The sequence below is a fragment of the Ammospiza nelsoni genome, chromosome 2 (genome assembly GCF_027579445.1).
Source record: "Ammospiza nelsoni isolate bAmmNel1 chromosome 2, bAmmNel1.pri, whole genome shotgun sequence".
Lineage (NCBI taxonomy): Eukaryota > Metazoa > Chordata > Aves > Passeriformes > Passerellidae > Ammospiza > Ammospiza nelsoni.
The window spans coordinates 52,707,037-52,733,864 of record NC_080634.1 but is presented as its reverse complement, the minus strand read 5'-3'; the positions used below and the strand labels follow the sequence as shown (position 1 = coordinate 52,733,864).

Below are 26,828 nucleotides of genomic sequence, written 5' to 3'. Positions count from 1 at the left end.
AAAAAACAGTTTATAAGATAATAAGTTTATAAGTGATATACACATTAAAACCAAAAAATCTTTAGGAGAAGCAGAGCCACTGTTTCAGAGGCACCTGGGTATCTAATTGATACTACTGTTATGTGTAAGTTGCTTTTAAACACTGATCTCAATAAAATTTCCAATCAATATGTTGCAAAATACTAAAATATTGAGCATATCACTCTTAGATATTTGTAAAAACTCATAAAACAAGCAATATTATTTTTAAAACTTGTTAAAATGCCATTTTATATATTTGAATGAAACTCAATTGTCATCCAAATCCAGTTTGACACACATCTCAGCTGTCTAGTAAAGGAATTTTAAAAAAATTGCACACTTTTGATATGCATTTTGAAAATACTCATTGAATCAATGATAAAACCCCATAGCTTATATCGAATGGAAAATAACTTTTCAATTATTGAGCAGACGTAAATGATAAATTAAAAGATTACACTTCTGGATGTAGTTTAAAGTTTGACTAAAATTGAGTACTCAGTTTCATTAAATCACTACACTGCAGGAAACAGCAAAGCAAAGGCCACATTACCAATCAGCTTTAACAGTCACATTAATTCTAACTTACATGGGAAAAACTCTAAAACAGGGAAAGAAATAGAAAAGGTAGCCAGCACAGAGCACTGAGTAAGAGCACAGCTTCTCCTACGTGCAGAGGCTGACTGCTTCCAGCAAACAGTAATGTTGCCCTCCAGTGTTCAACACTTTCTTATAGGAATCACTCCTAATGAATATCTCCATCAGTCTCCTTAGATATGCTCAATTATAACACCACTGAAGCAGAGAACAAAATACAAGCCGCAGGCTACGTATTCAGTGCACAACAGACAAACAATTAAAGACAAGGATTTAAAACTTTTTGTTGTTTAAAAACACAGTGGTTTTCCTATAAAACTACCATAAGAATGCATCACATATCCTACTTTTTTATGGCTTTTGGTACTCACAAGTTATTTTATAAAGCTTTGCAAGTTACAGCTTTGACAACACTTAACCTTACAAATCCATTACTCCTGTTCAAAAGCCATTACTCAGATTCACACATAGGAAATGACAGTTCTCTAAAAGATGCAAGAACAGATTATTACTTAAATCTTTTTAAAATCACTATGATTTCTAAGGATAATGTAATAAATGAAACTGACTTCCAGTTGATACAGTCTTCAGTCTCTAAGGAAGGATATCACTGTTAGTAACTCTAGGCTTGAGATCTTACAAAAATAAGAAAAGATTACTTTTTGCCAAAACAGAATTATTTTGCAATAAAAGCTTTGTTATTTAAGCAAAGCTAAAAAAAAAAAAAAAAAAAAAAAAAACCAACAAAAAAAAAAACCAGAAACAAGCAACCAAGAAGAAGCCCACCCACTCAAAAAAGACTGCATGTGGGTCAGAAAATAAAGCAAGAATAAACCTACTGATTTTAACTAGGCAACTGTCTTGTAATAAGGAAGAGTACCCAGGAGACAGATGTACAATGCAAAATATGCACAATGCTGAAAGAGGCAAAATAACGAACTTGACATTTCACTGATTTTATTCTAACAGAGTCTGAAATCATATATATTCATAGATTTTCTGTTAGAAAATTAAATATATGTTGTATCAAGTACAACAAAATTTCTGTTAGAAAATTAAATATATGTTGTATCAAGTACAACAAAATTGCTCCATCAAACCAGTATAATTTGCATAGCCAATCAAAAAAAGACTATAATAGAAAAGTCTGGGTTAAAAAAATCCAAAACTGTTGGAAAGCTCTAAGAAGAAAACAACCAAGTTCAAATCCCAGATTTGATCTGAATATGCCAGTACCACTAACTACCACAAGAAGAGCGGCAATGTTGACAATGCAACAAAGGACCTCAGATTAACTGAAAATTAATCACTAGTTGATTAGGAAAATATGTGCATCACCAATTTGAGAGATCTAATTTGGTTCCTAAATAAATGACTAATCTCTTGCGACAAGGGAAATGGAAAAACAAGCTTTTTTCTAAGGTCAACTGAAAGAAAGATTCTGACTCAGGCATTTCCCATCTATGTAAGAGTCCTTCTCCATTTCTTCCCTTCTTTGAAAGGCTACAAAGTGCATCTATAGAAACGACAGCCTCAGATGTGGTACCTATTACATTCCCTAATCGTCACTAACTCTCCAACTTCATTTTATCTTCCCCTGATGACACATTTCAAGCTATCAGAGTCTAAGTATAAGGTCTGTCAGAGAATCCATGATATGGTGCTTGATATGCTTCAAACTACACAATCTCACAAGCTGGTAACAGGTGTATGACTCAGCTCCAGGAAAAGATGAGCTACTCCACAGTATCTTTAATTACTCTTTCCACAGCCCTTCAGCAGACTGCTTTGATCACAGGACAAGAGACACCACCTTCTCTTTTAAAGGATGGTAGTTTTGTTTTTTACTTTGCTTCATTTAGGTTTTGCTGAAATATAGAAAACTATGGTATTTGCCCATTCTGTCACATGGTGCAATCTAAATACACCTTATTTGGTGACATCACTGTGAGCAGTGATCAGTTAATACCTATGTTAACACACTGCTTAGTAGCAGGATTAGTCTAAAAGCATGAAAAACACAGTAAATTTTCAGTGATTCATAGAAGCAGGTTAGGCTATTACAAACAATTAATCCAACAGGATTGAAAAAAGTCCCCCAAATTAGGAGAAGCTAAACTTGTGAAGACATAGACAATCATCTGACTAGATCTACATGCAAACTAAAGACACTGAGAAGTGGCCACATTTTACCTACACTAGAGGTTGAACCATTAAAACCTGGCAATCTGACATACCACAGCCAAAAAAAGCCATATCTCTCCTTCATCAGAGTAAATTACTTTGCAAAAAAAAAGAAAAAAAAAAAAGTCTGCAAATAAGGGAGCTGCTATGAGAAATACTAGAGCTTTAACAAATGCCAATCTTCTTTTGAGTTCTTCTGCCAGGAAGCAAGGGAATATGAAAAAACATAACAGAATCTCGAGATGTTGTTTAAAAAAAAACAGAAACAACATGATAGTAGGGTTGTGATTCCAAGCATCTTTATAACATAGTCATAGAAAAGAATAGGCAATCTGACATTTGAAGTATTTTAACATTTTAGAATAAAAAAATAAGCCTATTTTGAAATGCTAATTAAGTATATAGATCCTTATCCCCTGTACAAGGCCAAGAAAGAAGTTTTATCTGACTTTCTAATAGTGATCACTACACAAACATCAGAAAAAGAATTCCACTTAAATAAAAACTTCTGATAAATTACCGAAGTTCAGTAACATCGGATAAACCATGTCATGATAACAAAGTTACAGGTAGCTAAATCCAGCCCAAAGAATTAATGTAGCACCACTACTAGATTCTGGGGATGTCACTGTAGCACCAACCTCAGCTACCTGTAAGCAATCAATGTCATCTACATCAGGCTTGTGCAAGTCTTCCAATTTAATTTTAGTAATGGTCTTTGCAAATTTCCGCAGTATTCTCTTTCCACTGGAAAAAAAAAGAACGGTCATAAAATTTAGTTCTGGTAAAATACTCTCTCTCGGATTCCAACATCATTATTGCAATCATTTGTGACAGAGATCTATCCATTGTCAGCAGGGCTGCAAGGCCCAGTAAGGGAGAAGGAAAAAGTAACCAAACAGATAAGGATTTGTTCCACGTATCACACACTAAGCAGGAAGCAGGGGGAGGGAATCACAACACACAAGACCAAACAGTATGTTTTTAAAACTCAGGGATTTAAAACTCAGGGATTATGACTTCAATCTGTTCCAAAGAGCTCATGAATAAGAAACCCAAAACCCAAATAGTAGTTAAGACTGAAAGGTATAATTCTAGAAAACATTTTTCACTCCAGTTAAAAACTGAAATGCTGCATGTAAAACATTTTTCAATTTATCATTTCTATTGTTTTTCTGTTTATATAGGAAGTAGTCTACAACAAGAACTAACCAAATCAGGACTCCTTGGCTAGAAGGAGGCATCTAAGGAAAATAAAATGAGAGACCCTTAAATAATGGGTGGTACAGTCAAAAAATCAATAGCTCCTGAGATATAAGAGCTAAGCTATATCACATTAAAGTGAAGAAGGTAGGATGTAAAATAAAAGCTACACAAGCATTTGTGTATTGTGTACACAATACACAAGTGTATTTGTGTATTGTGTACACAAGAATTTGTAATTCCTTCCCACTAAAAACATGCTAAACATACTTTATACAGGTTAACAGACATTTATGTATATTCTAAAGCAGCAAAAAAAAAATTAAATGAAGGAAGGAAGAAGAAATGCATCTACCAATGTCTGTACAAAGGTGACCAATGAAACATCTCAGAGCCATGTTTTGCTAGTGTCTAGAGCAGCAATACAAAAGGTCTTTTACAAGCTCTCCCTGCTCTGTAACTCTTACCAATGCACCCATCCTTGACAGATAGTGCAGGGGGCTAGATGGGTCTTCAGTGCAATTTGGCATAAACAATGAGTTCAAAGCCAATATTTTTTAATTAAAAAAAAATCAGGATTGTCAGGCAAAAGGAAATGCTCACAGTCTGGAAATAATAAGATCTGCAACGAAAAGAGGCACTCTGTTGAGGATTTAACAGGTGTACTGACAGACTTGAGCTACTCAGTTTTCCAGAGCACATACAAACTTCATTTGGTAAAGGCAGCAGCAATTTCCTACCATTTGTTTTCTTGTAGCGGACTCTAATGCATGGATTTAAATGCATAGCAAAGCACAATCACACACAACACACACACCAACAGAACCTTACTTCAGACAGGAGTCTCAGTCAGAACTTCCTGATGAAGACTGCAGAAGGCCACCATGCACATGAAGTTACACGTGTGTGATGAGAGGCAACAGACAAAAAATTGAAACCATGACATGGCGTTCTACCCGAACATGAGGAAGAAATTCTTTAATGTGAGTGTGGCAGAGGACTGGAACAGGCTGCACAGAGAGGCTATGGAGTCTCCTTCCTTGGAGGTATTCAAAAGCCATCTGGACACAATCCTGAGTAACATGATCAAGGGGACCCTCCCAGAGCTGGGGGACTGGATGAGTTCACCTCCAGTGGTGTCTTCCAACATTAACCCTTCTATGTTATAAATTGATGTGTTGGGTCTGGCTGAAAGAAAGTTAATTTTTCCCTTACTAGCCCTCACAGTGCTGTACTCTGTATTTGCAGCTACAAAGGTGCTGATAATAAGTGTTTTGGCTACGGCTGGGCAGAGCTGGCACAGCATCAAGGTTATCTCTCCAGCATTGTCCCCTCTCACCACCCTAACAACCAGTGGACTGGGGAAAGGCGAGATCTTGGGAGGGGACACAGTCAGGACAGCTGACCCAAACTGTCTGAAGGGTTATTCCCTACCATATGACAGCAGTTCAGCAATAAAAGCTACAAGAAAGGAGCATAATTATAACCTTTGTTATAATTATGCTGGCCTTCCAGAGTTGCTGCTACACGTGCTGCTCCCAGGAAGTGGAAGGACATTACCTGCTGATGGGAAGGAGAGAATAAATGTTCTATTTTCCTTTTCTTCCACATGCAGCCTTTTTTTTAATTAAGCTGCCTTCATCTTCGTATTACAATGTTAACTTGGAATGTCCAAATTATATTTTAGATTAATAAAATAAAAGATACACTCCAGGAGTAGTCACAAAAGTCAAGCTGAGTAACTCCAAATCTTCAACAATAAACTATGTTATAGTTGCTAACAGGACTAGGCTAAAATTAATCTCAAGTAACTTCCTCTAAAATGCATACTAAAGGGACACTGAATCCCTGGTACCAGCACTGATAGCTAACGTGGGATCTTTTTCTGACAGAGGTTATCTGAAAAACAAGACGACTCTGCTCCAAAGAAGCAACCAAAGCCTAGCCAAAGCCAAGTATCAACAAAAACTTGTAGGATCCTGACATATCCAGCATTTTCCCACTAATACTATCATATCACTGGGTTTCCAATAGCTCATCTGCATTAGCCAAAGCACTAAATTAATTCAGTAGGATTAAAAAAAAAAATTAATTCAGCAAAACATCTTGGATCTTGTCATGCTGTAAGTTTCATAGAAGGAAATCTGAATTTTCCTACTTGACAGCCACATACTAAGATATTCAAAAGAGCAACTTTTTATAAGTCCTAATTTTTTAATTTTAAGTCTGTAAGGTACAAACAAGAGTTTGTTCCAAGCAAAATAGCAACCCTTGTGCAGTATCATATGACTTCACTGGAAGTGTCTTTTAGAATGCATGCAAAAAGTTATTGTAAACCTGCTTTCTGAAAAAAGCATTGTTATAGAGTATACACACAGCTTGATAGAAATGATAAAAAACCTCCAGGTGGCAACCTTTTGATGTCCAATAAGGAAAATTTTACAACTTTGAATAGAATCCACTTTCATGGATTTCTATGTAGTCTTGACACAACAGAACACAATTTTGATATCTTCTAGACAAATACAGCTGCATCTTTTAAAACACGTGGTAAGTTCAACACCTTAGTTTGTCCCAGCAAGAAGGTAGTTTCCTCAGATCCAGAATACAGATAAATGTCTCTGCCAGGCAGTGAATAAAACAGAAATAAATTAAACTCATCTGGGGAGAAATTCGGTCATGACCCTCACTGTGATGAGTGATCTGATCTTCCATTCTCACTGGAGAAAAAGCCAGCATAAGAATAACCTACCATTAAAGCCAGAAATTCTTCCAGTGAAGACAGCAGTTCTATAAAAAGGTGAAACAAAAAATGGATTGACAACAATCTACTGACTGTGAAGTTCAGATCCCATGGAGGTACAACCTATTTGAAAATGTAAGGAACTGACTATCCTGGCATGGAAGGATTGTGGAGAAAGAGAGCACACAGGAGATCAAGAAAGGGCTCATGTTGGAAAGGTTCAACACAGCCAACCTAAAAAGCATCTCAATCTGTTGACAACTATCACCCACAAGAACAACTCATGCTTGAATCTGCAACCCATGCAACTCTTCCCAGATTTTGAACAAGTTTAGGAAAGAAGGTACCTAGCACATAAACTCCACTTCACAAGAAATATAAGGCTCAGAGAAGAGCCTCCATCTTCTGACTGAGCAGGTATTTCAGAAACACAAGAGATTTAAAAATCCTAGCTAATAGGCTCAACTAGCTGAAACAAGAATAACACACTTCCCCACAGAGTGCTACACAGGGTCACAAGCACTCCTTCACTTCATACTTAAACTACACTTAAACCTCACTCACCAAGGAGTTAGGAAAAATGCAAAAGAGATCATTAACTAAGGACCTTGAGCAGACTGACTGCATGCTCCACTTGAGCCCTCAACAAAACACTGATTCCAGAGAAACAGATTTTCAAGAGGGACATGAAGGACAGACTGCAGCTTCTATTTATATCCTCTAGCAAATTAAATACTCACTGCTCATCTGCCAGAGAGCCCTCATATAAACATGGAATGGTTTGGATTGGAAGATACCTTAAAAGATTATCAAGTTCAACCCCTGCTTGCCATAAGCAGGGACATCTTCCACTAGACCAGGCTGCTCAAAGGTCCACCCAACCTGGTGTGGAACTCTTTCAATGATGTGGCACCCACAGGTTCACCAGGCAACCTGTTTCAGTACCTCATCAGCACCACAGCAAAGACTTTCTGCATAATATGTAATTAAATCATTGCTTCTTGTCCTACCACTATATGCCCTTATAAGAAGTCTCTCTCCAGCTCTCTTGTAAGCCCTGTTCAGTGTCAGGAAGGTTGTAGTAAGATCCTCCTGGAGCCTTCTCTTTTCCAGGCTGAACAAACCCAGTTCTCTCAGCCTGCCCCCACAGGAGAGGTGCTACAGCCCCCTGATCATCTTCACGTCCCTCCTGTGGTCTTGCTCCAACAGGCTGCCATCTTCCATTTTAATGTAGAGGCCCTAGCACTTCAGGAGGGGTCTCATGAGAGTAGAGGGGGAGAATCACCTCCCTTAACCTGCTGGCCACACTCCTTGTAATGTAGCCCAGGATATCGTTGTTCTGGACTGCAAGAGCACTTTGCTGGGTCCTATCAAGCTTCTTGTCCAACACCTCCAAATCTTCTCCCTCCTTTAAAGGCCAATCACAAAGCCGTATGAAAAGAAAACTTCAACAGACCACAGCCAGAGCTGAGACTTCCTGATACCCTCTTAGTAACCCATTGTACCAATAATTGGTTTTAAATTTTGGTTCAGAGAATGCTAATTTAAAAGTAGTTTAAAAAATAATTACTTGATTTCCAGTCAAGTGAGATTGTTTCATTACATGTTTCCATTTGTGATTTTGAAGTTGTTTTAGTTTGTCATTATTACTTTATGTATGATATATGTATTTTATGTATTATATATTAATATGTATTTTAAGGAAATTAAAACAAAAAACAAAGAACAAAACCAGCCTAAAATCCTGAAACTGATTTTTCACTGTTCTACATGACAAGTAGTTTAGTAAAATTAATGTAAGCAGATCAAAGATTTTCATGAAAGAATATTTTCCTGAAATACTCCAGCCAGAAGAAATACTTAATGTTTTCAATATTGCTGAGATTATTTGAAAAGTATGGTTTTTATTTTAAGGGAAGCCGAGTTAGAAATATTTGCATATTTTTCATTTGAAATGCATTAAGAAAAAAATCCTGCCAAACAATTATCCCCAAATCCTGTTAGAACAGATACAGCTTTGATGCTTATGAAAATGTAAGTACAGGAAAAATGTAATATTTACTTATGATAAAATACTATGGTAGCCTTACTTTCATTCAATAGGCAATGATACTGACTTTGAAGAATGATTTAAAATTAGCATTTTGAGGAAAAAATCATTTTAACTACTGATAAAGTGTCATAGTGAAGCTATGAAAACTGAAATGAATGGGCCTACAAAAAAAACAAAAGACTGAAAGCTTGCATCAGATACTTGGTTTCTGTTTCCTTTTCTAATAATATCTCCCCCATATTCCACAAAGCCATTCCACAAAGCATCTTCAATACTTGTTTTCCATGACAATTCATTTTTTACTTAATTTGAAAACAAAACTATAAACCACCACTTGAAATACTTATAATAAGGATTATACTGACTATTACTATTGAAGATCAAAAGGAGATTTTAAAAATGCTATCTTATTTAAACAGTAAAGATGGGATGGGACTTAGAAAGTCAATTGTTTCAAATTTCCATTCTAAAGTAAGTTAAGTCCAACTAGGTGAAGAATGATAAAGAAATCACTGGCCAGTAAATGTCCAGAACAACAGTGCCTCACTAAAGAGATATGTCCCATTTTTTATCCAGTTTTATCTTATTTAGGACGGATATGTAGCTTTTTTAGTTACTTTTTTACTGTAAGCAGTTCTGTAAAGACCCTCCTCTCAAAGAAGCAGATTTTCTTCCCCTGTAAGTAACATGCCAGCCTACCAAGAACCACTTGTTGAGAACAAGAGATCCAGAAATGCCACATTTTTTTAAAAAAAGCAACCTCTTCACATTCTTGAAATTAAATCCAAATCTTTTAAATATGTGAACAAAGCCCAAAGAAAACCCCAGTATTAATACGTATGCTGTTTAATACCTGAAGGTATTAAATGAGATCATGTGTTCCATGATGCCCTCCACCTGAGCCTAGAGCTGAATACATGCTTGCTCAGTTTTGACCACCAATAATAGGAAGCCTTCTATTTTAAGTTGTGAGCATGATTTAGCATTCTGTAATTGATCCAAGGCTATTTTTAAAATCATTTTAACCAACGTTCATAGTTTATCTCTTAAGACTTCAGAATCTTGTGATTCAAAACTGGGTAATAACATCTACATTAATACTTTATTCATAGCAAAGAAGTGCCTCCAAATACTTATATTGACATTTATAATTTACTGACACTCACTAGGCATTCCATTTTTTCATTTTTGACATGATTTTTTAAAATAGAAAATACAATCAAACTAAACAGTGTGTGTATGCTGTTCAATGGTGGTTTGCAATTAAATGTGCCAGACATCCGTGAAAATCTTAACCGGTCCTTTACAAGCAGAAAGGAATGGCTGTGCAGCTTTAAAAGCACATAGAATTAAACAATGTTAATCTCACCTACACAAAGAAAATCTTATGTAAGCATCCATGGTATAACTCCCAAATACAGATAAAGACAATCCAATGTTTCCGGGTAGAACACACACATATATATACTGGACTCTGGCAGTCAACCAAAACACTAAATCCTATTTGACAGTGATAAGAAGGAAGGCATTCAAACACTACCCTGATCTTTTCTTCCCTGAAAAAAGAAAAATCTTCCAGCCTCCCTCTTTAAAATAGAAATCATCCAGTAATTGTGCCATAGCAGTGTAATGCTTAACTTTAAATTAGTTGGGTGCATTTTGAATATATCGAGAACTGACAAACTTACAAAATTCCCATCCATTCATTTGTTAAATTTAAATTGTAACTTACCAGTCTACCACCATAATAAATAAATGACAGTTTTCTGTTATACAAGACAGTTTTAAATAGCAGTAGCTGTCTGATAAGGCTTGAAAAAGAAAACATTTAATTTCCTCTTTAACACACTTAATTGTAATATTACAAGTCAGGGTAAAACATGTCTAAAACCCACTATGAACTTGTCACAATGAGAACAGATATAGTCTTCTTTCTGTTCAGTTAGGGCTTTAAAAGCACAATGTAGCTATAGGATACAAATCCTACAAGATGCAAGTTCTGAGCTTTCTGTGTGAAAGCTGGGCTTGCATTTCCAGCAGATGTGTTAAACAAGGGGTGCTAGTTAGAAAAGAAATAATCCCAAAATGTGTAAATAAAAGCTACAGAGCATCAAATGTAAGGACTTTGATCCATATCACATGGAGCGCAATGTGGAATTAGTGACAAAAAAAATTTAACACAAATTGTTTACTGGTATCACTGCCCTCCAAGAAGTTTTTTAATAGCTTCACATGCATGAAGAGGGACATTCAGCAATCTTCACAAGAAAGCTGACTAATGTCTGTCAAACAAGACTTTCCAGTCTTTACTAAAGAGCCCTGTGCCACTGCCAGTTCTCAAACCTATCAGGTTCTACTGGGGTATCGGAAATGGCAACGCTCATAGGAGAGCCACTAGGCATAGCTAAGCCTTACTCATCACTCAAATGTATCAATCACGATTTTTGATTATACCTCAACACTGCAAATGTCAATGCAATTAGGAAAGTCCACATTTCAAAAGCTGAAAAGTAGCTGTTTGTTGAAATACAGACAAATTAACAGTGGTAACTATTAATAACTATCAATCCCTGCATAGAAGCCTAATTCTGCTTACAACAAATAAAAGTATTTAATCTACAGGTTTACTGTATCTCCTTACACCTGGTGGCCACCAAGCCACTCTATCACTGTCCTCCTTGCCTGGACAGGGAGACAAACAAAAGGCTCATGGGTCAATATAAAAGCAAGAATAGAGATCACTCAGCAATTACTATCATGGGAAAAACAGGCATGACTTAAGGAAACATATTCACTAAAAATCACTAATAAGACAATTATAAATAAAATCAAACTTTAAAACGCCCTTCCTCCATCCCTCTTCCTTTTTTCCAAGTTCAACTTCACTCCCAAATTCTCTCCCTACTTCCTCTAAATTATTAAGAGAGTCAATGAATAGGGGCTGTCATTTGTCCGTTTCACACTGTCTCCATCACTTCTTTCTTCTGGTTCTCCTCCCACATTCTAGCACAGTGTCCCTCCCACGGGACACGTTCCTCCATTATTTTCTCCAACGTGGGTCCCTTCCACAAGCTACAGTTCTTACACAAACTGCTCCAGCATGGGTCCCTTCCATAGGGTGCAGTCCTTCAGGAATAGATTGCTCCAGCATGGGTCCTCCATGAGGCCACAAGCTTTGTCAGAAAACCTGCCCCAGCACAGGCTCTCCATGGGGCCACTCCCTCCTCTGGGCAACCCTCTGCTTCCTGGTCCTCCACAGGCTGCAGGTGGGTCCCTCATAGACCTCCATGGGCTGCACAGGAACAGCGGCCACATTATGGTCGACACAATAGACTGCAGGGGAATCTCTGCTCCATCAACTGGGCACCTCCTCCCTCTCTCTGCACACTGACCTTGCTGTGCACTGGGCTGTTCCCCTCACATATCCTCACTCCTCTCTCCAGCTGCAATAATTCCTCTGCAGTAACTTCCTTTTAAATGTGTTCCCACAGTCACTGCCATCACTGCTGATGGGTCTGGCTTGGAGCTGCCTGGCACTGGCTCTCTCAGACACAGGAGAAGCTCCCAGCAGGTTCTCACAGAAACCACCCCTGCAGCCCCCCCACTACCAAAGCCTGGACACATAAACCCACTACATCCTCTGAGACCAGGATTATACCACTCCAATCCCCAACCTCCACACCTTCAAAAGCTGAGCATTATCCCAGACATTATCCTCATGAAGCATCATAATACAGTTTTTAATATGACATTCTACTTTCCAAAGATGTTTTATTACTTAAAGTTTTTTTCTTCTACAGCTTATTTTGATGCTTATACAACAAAAGACTTCAGGCAAGTCTTTGTTTTCAGTCACAGTACAAACCTATTGACCTAGAATGGTTATTCTTAACTTAAAAATATACAAGAAGAAAAAGACCATTGAAAAATAATGAAAAATATTACAAGAGAAACAGAACACAAACTATGAAGCTGGAAGCTACTTACCATATAGCAGTACCAAAATGCATTAACAATTACTTCTAAATGCCCTTTTCTCAATAACTCTCTTGGCTGTATTAATTTTTAATAATGCTCAAGTAGCCTTTCATTATAGTGTTTTAAAGATCTCATTTTGCTACACTAAGTATAGACTATTTAGTTGGATTTCCATTTTCTAAATAAATAGAAATGCCAAAGAGTTTTATTTAAATTAGGATTGCTTTTAGACCACAAGTCTCCCTATCTATGAGGCAATCTTCAGGATTTCTTAAAGGAATTTTAAATCAAAGTTCATCTTGGCTGTACTGTCAGCTGCAGCTGTGCCATGTCTTGCTTGTAGCACGAAGCATGTGGTCCCCTCAACAATTCATGCTCTACAGAATGCATACATAAGAGAATTTTTAAACCTGTGATTGTTCAAAAACTAATGCAACAAACATACATGGCCATTTCAGATGTACTGCTTAAGCAAAAACAACCCAATGCTCACCCTTAAAAATGTTGCTTTATCATCTTCTTACGAAGGAAGGCCTAAAATCTACTATAACTCCCCAAGGAGCATACGAGAGAGGAATTTTGAAGTAATAATTTACACAAGGTGTTGCCAAGATTCTTCTGACCTCCAGAAAGTATTTAGATTGCAATGACACTTCAAGACTTTTACTGTTTCTTCTGCACTTCTGGGTAATACCAGATTTTTGGTACAAGATGCATTTAGGATTGATCTTGGCCAGACTAAAATAAAATATATGTGCTGCTTTTTTTTGCAGAGTGAAGTAACTTCTGGCTAAAACAGAGATCTGCTAACTTAAACCAAGTTGAAAAGACAGTTATGTCCTAAATCCTGCATGAGGAAAAGTTCCATTACAAGTACTTGCAACCACCCTAACTTCAGATGACAGGCTAGGACCACAAACCAAAGCTATGACAAATGATCCAAGAGCTTAAATCTGGACTATACCAGGTATTCTCTATTTACACTCTGAAACCTCTTAACTGCATTTAGTTTTAAGAGAAGGATTTCTTACTTAAAAATTTCAACACAAAGCACTTTGAAACCCACATGCTGGCTTAGACTTTGGTATTAACAGATGGTGAAAATTCCCTCAGACACCTCAAAAATTAATAAAACATCATGTAACAAGTCATTTCAAGGTCTCTGCAAATCCAGGTGGACACTGAAAGATAACCTGTTGTACTCAGGATTTTCCCATCATGCTGTTAAGTTTTTATTTTTTAATATAAAGCTTCCTTGTAATGGTACCATTTCTCAATAGCTAAACTTAATCTAAACAGCTAATAATTTGGATAAACTTTATACATTTCTGGTTTTTTTTTAAAGACTCATCTGGGAATATATCAGCTTCAACAGCCTAAAAGTTATCAGCCTCACTCAGCTGAAACTTCTGCTTCCTCCCTTTCCCATTCTTCTTGATTGTGCTTAGGTACAGTAAAGGCTCTTCATACATTATAAACATATTTGCATTAGTTTGAGCTGTTGGGCTTCTGAAAAAGTGGAAGTTTAAACTACAACTTCAAGTGACAAAACAGATTACAGACTTGAAAACGACTTTTTTCACTGAGACAGCAACTGAGTATATCCAAATTTATTCTTAAATACAATTTAACCATATTTTATTGAGGAAAAAAATGCAAACAAACACAAACTATTTTATTATAGTTCATTTTTCCTTGTTATAGAATCATCACAGAACCACAGAACAGTTTGGGTTTGAAGAGACCTTGAAGATCATCTAAATCCAATTCCCCCACCACGGGCAGGGACATCATCCCGCAGACCTGATTTCTCAAATCACGACCCAACCTGGCCTTGAAAGTATAAAAACCCCTTAGACTAATAATAAGGGAAATCATCACAATTGTGAGCACTGAGAATAATCTGCTTCTGGGTTTTAGAAAATACCTGCAATTATCAACTTCACTGATCCATTTTAAAGAATGCATCAGCTCCTATTCAGTGAGAACTATGTTTAAAATGTCAAATACTGCACTGTATCAGCTATGAAAGACTGACTACCTCTCAGTGACTAAGCCTACACATTGTTCTATTTGCAATGTGTTTATTACTGAACATGATAAGTTACTTTGAATAAATGGTTTTCTGTTCATGGAACATGAACTATAAAAATTTTGTTACACAATCATCTCTGTTTCATATATTACAGTTTCTAAGTTGAATAGAGTTATAGGCACGTGAAATGCTATTGAATATTTAATATATAAAGCTTAGACTATATATAAAGTCATCAATCTATTATTTGCAACAAACCCAATGCAGAATTTCAACAGCCTTAGCTCTATACTGAATTTTAAATTTTCCTTCTACCATGAAGCACCTATTTGAAAACAACGCTAACAGTTCTAGTTTAATTTCAGTTCATGCTAATTTTTTGAATAAGGGAGTATTTATAGTATACGTAAAGAGCCATAAAGTTTCATTAACCGAGTATTATGCCATTAACTTTGTACTTTCTCAGCAATATATTAAATGTACCTACATTTTATATTTCTGAAATCCAAGAAATAGGCTTACACACAACCGTAACTTTGATTTGCAGAACCAACAGTCAGACAGGTTTGTGTTTCATCCAAGACTATCCATTAGCAAGCAGACACGGATGACAAGCAAACACTCGCTGCTGTGGCTCACCAAGGTCTGTTTTCTTTCTTGGCTGCACGTGGTGCTAATTTTCCTTTGCTGAGTTAGGCATCCAATCCAAAATACATTGGATTATTTGTGGTAGATATTTCAGCTCATACTGTCAGATGAGGAAGAGGATTGTTATAATTACAAGGCTTCCCAGACTCCACCTCCCATTTTTTCTTATCTGCACAAGGAGAATAAAGATTTAAATGTGTGAATGATTAAGGGATTGGAACATCTGACATACAAAGGAAGGCTGAAGAGAGCTGGGATTATTTAGCCTTAAGAAGAGAAGGTCTGAAGAGATCTTATAAATTTTTAGGGGGGGATAGGGTGGGCAGAGAGTAGACACAAGGGAGCCAGACCCTTCTCAGGGGTATGAGCCCAGGATATCATGATACAGTTTCGCTTCCGATGGACGGAATTCACTTCACCCTTGGACAGCAGACTCAACACTAACAGGGTCCTCTTGTAAGTCTACTTCTGCATTCACAAAGTGCTCTCTAAGGTATTCAATGATGCAATGGGGACTGCAACATTTCCATGAGAAACAGAGTTAATAAGAAAGTCTTTCAAATCACTTAATAAGCTATGTAAAACAAAACAAACAAAAGATGGACTTCTGCAGGTTCTTTGAAGATATATATGCCATAGTTGAACACACAGAACCAGCAGCAGCAAAGATATTCAGAACCCCAGAGACTAAAATATGGGGCAAGGGCTCCACAAGTCTCTTGAAGGGAAACATAAGAATCAAACAACTTCTTTATCATGAGCATATTGCTTGGAGCACCTTAACCAATCCAATGCAGCCTTACACCAACATTTCCATCAGTTTCAGCTATTCCAGAGATGAATATTAACAGCCAAGAAGCCATCAGTCACAGATATGACTCATAAATACTGCACACACCTTGCCATTTAGAAAAACAGGTAATTTATCTCACTGGAACAACAGAAGGAAAAGAGAGGGCGCTGAGCTTTTATTGGAGCTCTCAAACTCACAAGAAAATGGCAAAAGCCACCAGCCTTGAAAGTGTAACACAACACTTAGGTTCTTTACCTTCTTTTTTTTTTCATAACTTAACATAACCAAAAATGCAGCTTTCAGAGGGCTCTTCATTAAGTTTCATTATTGACATAAAAATTATGATTTGAAGAGGGATGAAGCTGATTTTTTCCCTATAAAATAGACTTTCTTATCTTTTCAGGCAAAACCTCTTTACCCATTCTCTCAACATTCCAATTCTTGCAATTAAACATGTTTGCCCCCATTATGAGTATGCTATACAACTGGAGCTGACATACCTCTGTAACTCCATTTTGATGTGTTTATCCTATTGGAAGGGGCAGACAGCTTTCCTGTTCTTCCAGCTATAAAAAACGTTTTCAACATTAACAGTGACATATGGGGATTTTTTGCTCCCAATTAAATCAAGATTTTTTTTTTTTTAATGCAGTAAGCCACACTATATATTGTTTAAGATTAAGGGTAAACTGACTGGTTAGGCATGAGGAATACAAAACAGCTTGGCTTCAGCTGAGTCATTACTATCTTGAACATGGCTACTATTCTATATTTAATGAAAGCACGTTTTATTTTTTCTTTAAGTTTGTAGTAGGAATCTGTTGCAACAGGTTTCTATGGGATCCTTTCTCAATCAAAAGACAGGCTTTCAAACTCATATTTGTGTTTATATTCAGACTATTTTCTTTTTATGAAACAAAATTTAAAAAAAGACAACCCTGCTATAATGGGTCTTAAAGCAGGTAATCAAAATTCAATAAAAGTTGGAAAATTTTGCATATTTTAGTATTTGTCACAGAATATGAAGACTTATAAAGCAAAAAAAGAAGTGAGATTACATAAAACTGATTGCAATGCCTCATTGGTTTAGAAGAATCTGCTCAAAGAATGATTATTTCCATCCTTCTGTCTACACTGTCCCAGTACTACAAAAGCCATGAGGTAACAAAAAGCATGATATGAATAACAACTTCACTCCTAAGTGAATATTTTGCCATATCTCACTTCCAGCTAATTCCAAAACTTAATACTTATTCCGCATAGTTAAGGAAGGCTTTCAACTGTTAAACAAAAGGGCAGTGAATGAAACATCATTTTGCAAAGACAGATGCCAAGCATTTGTAAGCTGTGGAACAGCATTAGCAACACTCACATTTATACAAGCTTTCAGTGAATTGTCACGTTGGAACAATTTCAGTGATGCAACCCAATTTTAAACCAAAGCAGGGTAGTCATATTATAGGGTTGCATTAAATAAATGAATTGACATTGCTGGTCTAAACCTCAGTAATACCAAAACTACTTAGCCTTATTTACCAAAGGTTATTATTTTCCATCTATGTCAAAAGTACAAAAAAATGCTAAATTGTAAAAATTACTGGAATGCAATTTTAGCAATCAATAGGCTGATCAGAAGTCGAGGTGCTTCTCTACTGGAAATAATAACTAATCTTCCTCTTAGATATTAATGTCATTAAAAATCTTCTTAAACTGAATTTATGAAATTATAGTTCAAATAACTGAAATCCCTATTAATCCTATAGTTGAAGTGGATGTTGCTATCGCAAAGGAAAGAATATGAGACTTCCCACAAGTAAAATATTTTTAAAATTTTTCATTATCTTTATGCTGATGATCATGTATCATATCATTGTAGGACATCTAACAAAAGTCTTGCAAGACAGATGCAAGGGTAGGTCATCAAATTCAAAACTGATGTTTCAAGGAATCTGCTGCCTCTGATTATAAAAGCAAGTTCTAAATTTGATTCAGAATTAAAGAAAGCTTAAAGGTTCTGTCTATGCAAGAATTAGTAAAGCTCCACAATTGGGGGTTTCTATAAAAACAAACAGTAATGAATAATCAAATTTCACAAAAAAAACAAATGGAACTTCATCAGAGTACACAGACACTAGTACAATGACCCTCTGGCCACCAGGCACATTGAATATATAATGAGGAAGCTGATGCTGTTCTCTGTAAAGGACAATAAAACACTGTACACTAATGGAAGAGCAACACAAATTAATCTGAAATAGATTTACTGAGAAAGGCCAAAATACAAAATGGAAAAAGTGCAGAACCAAATAACGAACAGGTAAGACTAAGAGGCTGATTTAAAATAGCTTAGATAGCTTATTAAGTTAATATTCTCTTAATACAGTACACAGCATTTATCAGAAAATATTCCGTTTTGTTACTAACCCAATCACAGATTTCATTCCACTCTGACTAAATTCAATACAGTGCAGAAGGGGAACAAACACTTTGAAAGGAATTCAGAGATGATTATGCAGGTTTTGGGTGTTAGTTTTTTGTTGGTTTTTTTAAAGATGCAATATAGAAAGTGTTTCATATATTTGAGACATATGAGTGAACACACTGAAAAGCACTAACATGAAAGAAAAAACTGCACCACAGCCTCTTAGACCTCAGCCTTGCCACAGCCCCAACTTCTACCCCTTGGAGTGCTCATCTGAAAGTAGGGACAGGGGAAAATATGGAGGGCAGAGAGAACGACCAGTGTATAACTGAATACCCAGCTAAATGCTTAGTCTTGTAAAACACATGGCTTAAATGGGGAATCAGGTCACAATTTCATAAAAATAGCATCTTGATAGAGAAAGGTGCTAACCCTTTGCTTGGTGCAAAGGGATAAAACACAGGTAGGGTCTCAGGAGGGAGAAGGGGGAAAGGCCAAGGATTGCAGGTGTTTTTTCAATACAAGTCTCACAACTTTATTATTTCAGTGTGACAAAAATAAAAAAGTCTCCAGGTATTCACCTCCCTTATCCATTAATTGAATCCTGTAAAGACAAGTGAGAAGTAAAATCAAGATGCAAAGCTAAGAAGAAAATAGCTATTCAGAGTTAAGCATTAAGGAACATTCAGTTACATGCCAACATGACAGATTTTTAAAAGTTATCACCTATAGAAATATATCAACCCATCATACAAGAACTACAGCAGATTCCAAGCCACCTGCTGAGATACCATTAGTGCTTTATGACTGATAGAAGAATTGAAAAAAATTTTCAGCCATAAACACCTACTGTCAAAGATGAGATAAAAAAAGCCCCCAAAAATCAGTTATAATAAAATAATTAAATGAGCAGTCATTCAAAGATTTTCTGTAATCAAAACTAAGTTTTTCACAGAAGCATTAAATAATGACAAGAGCTACAATACTCTAAAGTATCTGCCCATGGAATGTTATGACAAACTCTCACATTAGATACTCTCTTTTCATACAGCTCTGGTAGCTTGTACAGCAATGCCCAAACAGAGATTAGTTGGATAGATGAGCAGGATACCAAGAGGCCAGTGAGACAGACAGCAACTTGGACAAGGACTGCCACCTTCAGTTAAGTATTACCTAAACCAAAATTCACATAAAAAGCACATAAACAAAAGCCCAAAAAAAAATCCTAACTTGGAAATTTCCCTAAACTTCACTTTTTTGATTAGTACCATCTATCAGCAGAGAATTACACTCAAAATGAGAAAGATTACACTAAGAAATGGAATAAGATTCTCCAGCCTGCCAAGCTAGTTCCACAAAAAAAACCAAGTCATATGACAGAGGCTACAGCTCAGGAGGCCCACACTTTCTTAGACTACAACACTGTCCAATGAACAAAAGTGTTTCTTCCTCCCCACCTGTAAGTAGAACTGTGCCATGGGACAGTGCAGCAACCAAAACTATAAATGGATTAAAAGAACTCAGATACCAAAGCCAGCTATAGCATAAGAAAACCCTTAACCAATCTCTGAAGAAAAGAAATATCAAAGGAAAAAAAAAACCCAAAACATCTCTGACACAGGCCTCCCTTTACATTTTTCCTTATGGCTACTACTACAGAAAGCCTGCAGGGAGAGAAGTATCTCTCACATAATTCAACCCATTTGCTCTGAAACTGCAAATGCCACTCCTACGAGTACACAATGTGACAGAGCACTAAAAACCGGCTTACCTCTTGTGATGGGTGACTAACACTGAAGTAGGATGGAACAGCCAAGAAAACGAGAAGAGCTAGGCAGAAGTGTGGGCTGCAGTCAACAAGAACAGAAAAAGACTTTTTGAACTAAGCCTGGTGTTTGACCTACTTCTTACAAGCACTCTCTAGCCTGACAAAACCCATATAAAAGCTTTGCAGATTGCACAAGGAGAACCCTGGTCAGCTACACCTGTATCAGATTGCAATCTGTTCACATCTGCATCACATCATCTGCTCAAGATGCACAGGCAAAATGAGCAGCTTGCTTCAGTACCAGTCACAACTTTTTAGTATCATTCAGCTTCCTCTTCACCTTGCTTACTGTGAAGCTATACAATCAGCACTACAAAACCCAAAATCACAGATGCTAGGAAATTCAAACTGGAACACAGAAAGGTTCCTAAAAGCTAAGGAACAATGCAAATCATATAGTTACGTTTGATCAAAGATGGCCAAACAAGAGTCAGTTCAAAATGTACACTGAAGAAAAAATTCCCAAGACCGCAAAAACACTGGAAAAGCAGAGAATTGAGAAAGCAAGTCAGTAAAATAATAGAAGACCAATCAAGGTATATTAAAGAAAACTAATTAAAGCCATATGTGGAAACTTTGTTGTAGGAAATAAGAAAAAAAAAGCAGACAAAGTATAAGAATAGGTAGACAGACTGACCCACTTCCACTTTAACATCACATTTTCTGGAGCACATGGTACAGAACTTGGCTTTAGACATCAGTCTAACAGCAATGTGAACATCTCCCATGCAATAACAACATCCTTGAGAGCATCCTAAGAAAACTAACAGAGCTGTTCAAAGGGGCCTCCTCAACAACAGAAGCACAGAATGGTATCAAAATATCCCCAAAGAGAAATCCCTTAGAGGAATTAGAGGATTACACAATTTTTATGGAAAGCCCTTTCTAGTTTGGTGCTTTGCAGTACACAAGGGTCAGTGAACACACATCTAAGAGAGAGCATGCTCAGCCTGGGAATTCACACTAAACCCATGGACCAAAACCAAAATCAGCACCATCACAGAAGAATGCATGTGATACAATGAGACATTCCCTCCTACTTCCAGAATTGTAAAAAATAATACAATATTATATAAAATCATTCTAAAAACCCTTTCAGCTCCTAGATTCTTAAGATCTTTTAACCTTCACAGTACTAACACCATCAGGTCTTTCTAAGGACAACTGAGTCCTTCATAGGCACTGGCATATAAAGTGCCTCTCTCCACTGTCTTTCACAATAATGTTAAACAATGAAAAATAACACAAGTAATACTAGATATTCTACAAAGTGACACTCTGCTGAACAAGTTGACCAGTTTAACAGAACTCTGAACACAGCATGTTCTGAGGAAACACTAAGAAAAGCATTAAGAGAAACAACTAATCTCACAAACATGGAGGAATGCTCAAGAACAAACTACTGTCTGATCTGACACTTAAGATTTGGCAAAGCTGAAAATACAACAATATACTGGACCACAAATATTTCCTACACTGTAAAAAATACACTTCCTCACCTCATAGATACAATAAATCACTACGTCCATCAGTATCACAAGGTACTACATGAGTTAAATCCAAAATCCAGCACTACAGATTACAGTGTGGGCCACCAAAACAAACATGCAAAGGTAAAAACTCTTCAAGAGAAACCCTAAAAGCCCAGCTTCACAAGAAAGAAGGGTGACGACCTCCATGACAAGGGCACACCAGAAAAAAGTTTTGTCGTGGACATTTACTGCTGCTTCCATGCAGATGCAGGTAGAGTAAACAGATTTATTTAAGCTTTACACAAAAGACAGCAATAAACTCTGATAAGAAAATTTAAAAGGCATCTCCATCTTTAACTTCTGATTCTCTCTGATAATAAAACATCTCAGCTATGCAAAATTCTTATACTAAAAAGCTATTACCAAATGGCTTATAGCAACCCAATATGGCATAATGTAAGTTACATTTCTCTGAACGACTTAACATACCAACTGATGTATCAAAACAAGATCACCGTTCACTCATTATCACACCTGCATCAAAAGTCATTCAGGAGTAGTACAGGTAAAGACTGAAAAAAACCAAAACAACAAAACTACCAAATCAAATAGTTCTCTCTACCCCCAGCTACCCACTGAAGAATGCTTCTAAAACAGAAAAATGCACCTTATTTTAAGTCGTTACTAAAATCCTTAATATAGAATGAGATGATGTTTAGTAGTTTAGGAATATGCCATCAGTTTTACTTTATATCTGCCATATTCACTGCTTGTTTCACGTGTGAGTAAATTAAGTTTAAAATAGAAAAACCTAATTTTGAAGCATTTACTGCCCTAAGGAAAAAAAATTATAGACACAATACAGCCTCTCTCTGCTTTGGGAAGAGTGACTGTTGTATATTAGAGTCCATCTGTTAAGTAATGACTGATCCAGGATGCAACGCTGCTGCAGCAGACTCAAAAGCAGTTTCACATTCATATACATCTCCCAGGGCTGAGAGAACTGTTAAACACTCTTGTGTTTATTTTAAAATATAAACATTGTTTTCAGCAACAGGAACTGATTAGTAGGTCTATCTTACATGCAAGCAATGGATATCCTCCACATAGATACCAAACCATACTCTTAACCTTAAGGCAATGTTAATCCAGTTGCTGGTGCACTAACAGCCAGAATTAAAATGAGCTTAAATATCAGTAAGAATGAAAGAAGAAAGAAAACTAGAAAAGGATTAAACATCTTTGTCATGATCTACACAAAGCCAGTTACTAAAATAACTGCATGTCATTAAATTATTTTGAGTGCTACATTTAAAGAAATGGGTAACAAACCAAGGAAGTTATGATTACTTGTACCATACTTGTACCACACATACAAAGAACAAAAATAAAAATTACAAGTCACATTTCAAGCTGTCAAACAGCTTGTAGAGATGAATGGGAAATATACCAGATCACTGTTTTGACATATTCACAAAACTATCAGTTTTAACCCTGTGTGTTCAGATTTGCCTTAATATTAAAATGATTTGACCAAATTACGTCCTTCCCTGCATGCTGCAGCTTTTCCATTCAGTCTGTGCTAGGTCAAATGCAAATAACTGTCAGACAGAAGAATACACCTTTCTAAAGTGTTTGAAACAAAATATATTCTTTACATGACTTTGTATAAAATGACTGGAGATTAGGAGCATTAAACTCATTTGAAACAAAGGCAGTTTCAATTAATTACCATTCAGTTTTGAGCAATCATTTTTCTATCCTATTTTATGCAAAATTTGAGGGTATTTCATTGACTGAACTGCTTCAAAAGCTGTCCTGCAGCAAATCTTGCATTCAGGAACAGCACCAAATTGCACATAATTGAAAGTGATTCATTTTTAGATGCACTCGCTTGGCTTCTGTAGGTTCCTCAGGCTTTGGTGTAGGTAGCGCAAAAACATTAAGTCATACAGTCCTGCAGTAACTCTTTCACTCCATGAAGTGAGCAGCTGACTAAGGAGCTACATTTTAGCATTTTCTCCTTGTTTCAGCTATTTACCTCTGTACAATAGTATTTTGCAATGCACAGACCTTGGACCAAAGTAGCAACAACACTTACTTTTGCAGACAAGAATGTGGCTTGGAAACAGAGCAGGTTATTAAGACTTGGGCAACCCAATACAATAGTGCAATACAACTAACTCTTTATTACAAATATTAAAGCGTATTAAATCCTTGCAAAAATCTCCCTTCTCCCCCTTCCTCCACGTAAATTGCTCAACTAGCTCTGATCTAACAGGGTTAAACCCTTCACATGTTTCAGCCACCAAAAACGATACCAGCTCAGGCTGGGGTTTTTAATGCTTTTCAATTAAAACCAGATACTACATTCATGTCACTCTTCGTCTCAAGAGGAAGCTACTAGGTTAAAGGGCAGCGCCCATAACACGAAATTGCAAATTACTTAATCTCCTTATTTTTCTCGCTGTAAATTGCACACACTACACTTCTGCAAGAGGCGGCAGGGACGAGGCACGGGAAGGGGAAGAGTGGCCTGTCTGGTCTAGGTAGGGTCCTGCCTAGAGTTTAGGGAGCGCTGAGGGGGCTTCTGTCACACGCACGACGGACGAGGAGATGAGCAGGTCGCGGGATTAACGAGGAGTTTGGGAAGGAAGGATGGCTGGAGAAGGGCCGTACGTGTAGGAGGGACACGGGGGCTGGGAGGCTGCGGTCCCTGCCGGCGGCACAGGGGCGGAGGGGCGCACGGGCAGCCCCGGCAGGAGGTGGGCTGCGCGGGCCAGTGCCCGCCGGGGCGTCACCGGGGCGGGGTGCCCGGCCGCTTACCAGGTTCAGCACCGTCTCCACGATGTCCCGGTTGCTGACCTCCCCAACCTGGATGAGTCCGATGAGGACGGCGAATTTCATCCGGATGTTGCGGATCGGCACCGACGGGTTAATCATCCCTGCGGGGAGCACCACGGACCCGGAGCCCGACGCCCTCAGCTCCCCCATCACCGCGACGCTGCTGCTGCCGCCGCCTCCGCCGCCGCCTCCACCGCCGGCCCCGACGGAGATAAGTCCCGCGGGCTGCGGGTCCGGCCCCGACACCGGCTTCTCGCTCGCCATTTACCCCCCGCCGTTACAGGCACCTGCCGCCGCCGCCGCCTCCCCGCCCGGCCGGGCCGAGCCGCGCATCCACCGCAGTCGCACCCGGCGGGGCCGCAGGGAGCCGGCCCGAGGCGCCGGCACCGTCCCAGGAGCCGCTCCCCCGCTCCGCTATAATGAGGGATTATTATGGGCGCCGATGCCCCGTTAGCCGAGGACTGCCCGGCCGGGGCCGCCTCCCTGCCGCGGGGCCGGGGGCGCGGGCGGCGCCGAGCGCGGTGCGGTGCGGCCCGGCGGGGGCGAGCGGCGCGCGGGGCGTGCGGCGGCGCGAGCGATGCCGCTGCCGCTGTTGTTGTGGAGCCGAACCCGCCGCCGCTCACGCCGCCATGTTGCCGCCCCCTGCCTGCGGTAGCCGCCAGGGCGCCTGCGCCGAGCCCGTCGGGGGAGTGGCCGGGCGGGCCCCCCCAGCCGGCCGGGGCACAGGTGAGCAGGTGCGCGGGGCCGCCGCGCCGCCGCCTCACCGTGGGCGCCGCGGGCCGCCGCCCTCCGCTCGGGGAGGTCTCGCAGGGCCGCCCGAAGGAACAGGGTGGAGCCCCCGTGCGCCCGCCCGGCCGCGCCCCGTCGCCCCAGGGCGCCCTCTGCGGGAGGGGCGGGCGCCGCCGGCGCTGCCGGTGACGGGAGGTGCCGCCCTCTCGCCGCCCCCAGGCCCCGCGGCGGAGCGCCCTGCGCTGCCCACGGCCCTCGGGCACTGCTCTTGCTTGGTGGTGGTGTTGGGTACAACGATGTCCAGTCAACATCAGCTTTCCCATGCTCCTTGATTGCAGTGATGCTCATGGCAATGAGCATTTTTGTCAAGTCTCTCCAGTACTAGAGAAACAGAAGTACCTCCGATGCTTTGAGGATATTCAAATTATTTTAATTGTTGTTGTATGCGTTGAATAAAGTTGTATATATTTGCTCTATGTGTGTTGGAGTTAATCCATACCTGTTAAACAAGATGTTCTTGGCTTTATATTGATGCTCATCACAAAGTTGGATTTTGCAACAAAGCTTGCCCCCTAGTCCTAGAATACCATTCACCCTGACTCTTCTGTAGTCCCAAACTTGGGGTTTTGGCTGGATTGCTGGTCCTCCTTATATCCAGCTCTAGGTAATAAACTGTAAAAACACGATGAATCAGCAGAACTGGATCAGTACATCCTCCTAGATTACAGCAGCTGCTGTAAGCTCCACCGAAAGAATGAGGATGCCTCAGCTCTGTACTAAGATGCATTTGCTCTATGTACATGGAGATACAGTATGATACATTTACTTTTTTGCCAAAGTCCATAGGTGCTTGTCAGTGTGTATAGCCCGGATATATAGACATGACTAAAACAGTGGTTAGCTGTGAAACACAGAACCAACATTATTTCAGAAGGCTGGAAAAGATGTGAAGAAAACCCAAAAGGTCATTAATGAAAGATAAGAAAGCACAAATTTTCTTGGAAGAAATTCCTTTACAATTTGCACCAGCCATTTTTTATATTCATGGAGGTGCCAAAGATTCCATTCTCATCAGCAGCAGAACTAGCAAAGCTGAATACATACTCACTAAACTACTTTCAGGAATACATGACCTCTTTTGCAAAACTGAAGCCTAAGCCTAGAACTCTGTAACACTTAAAATTGTAACGCATTCAGGAGCTAACCCACAGCAGTCAGTTGTCTTGGTTATTCTCCCATCTACAACGTCTGTATGGTGAGACGTGTTGCTATAAATAG

The 26,828-nt window shown here is 38.7% G+C and overlaps 1 protein-coding gene across 4 annotated transcripts in view; it reads right to left on the bottom strand.

Annotated features, from left to right (window-relative positions):
• Positions 1-25,261, bottom strand: part of NBEA (neurobeachin) — a 454,173-nt gene extending 428,912 nt beyond the window's left edge. For all 4 annotated transcript variants that reach the window (XM_059493594.1, XM_059493591.1, XM_059493592.1 and 1 more), the window contains exon 1: positions 24,804-25,261. In XM_059493594.1, coding sequence (XP_059349577.1) covers positions 24,804-25,085 — 282 coding nt within the window. In that variant the 5' untranslated portion in view covers positions 25,086-25,261. The remainder of the gene's footprint in view (positions 1-24,803) is intronic.
• Positions 25,262-26,828: the final 1,567 nt, after the last annotated feature.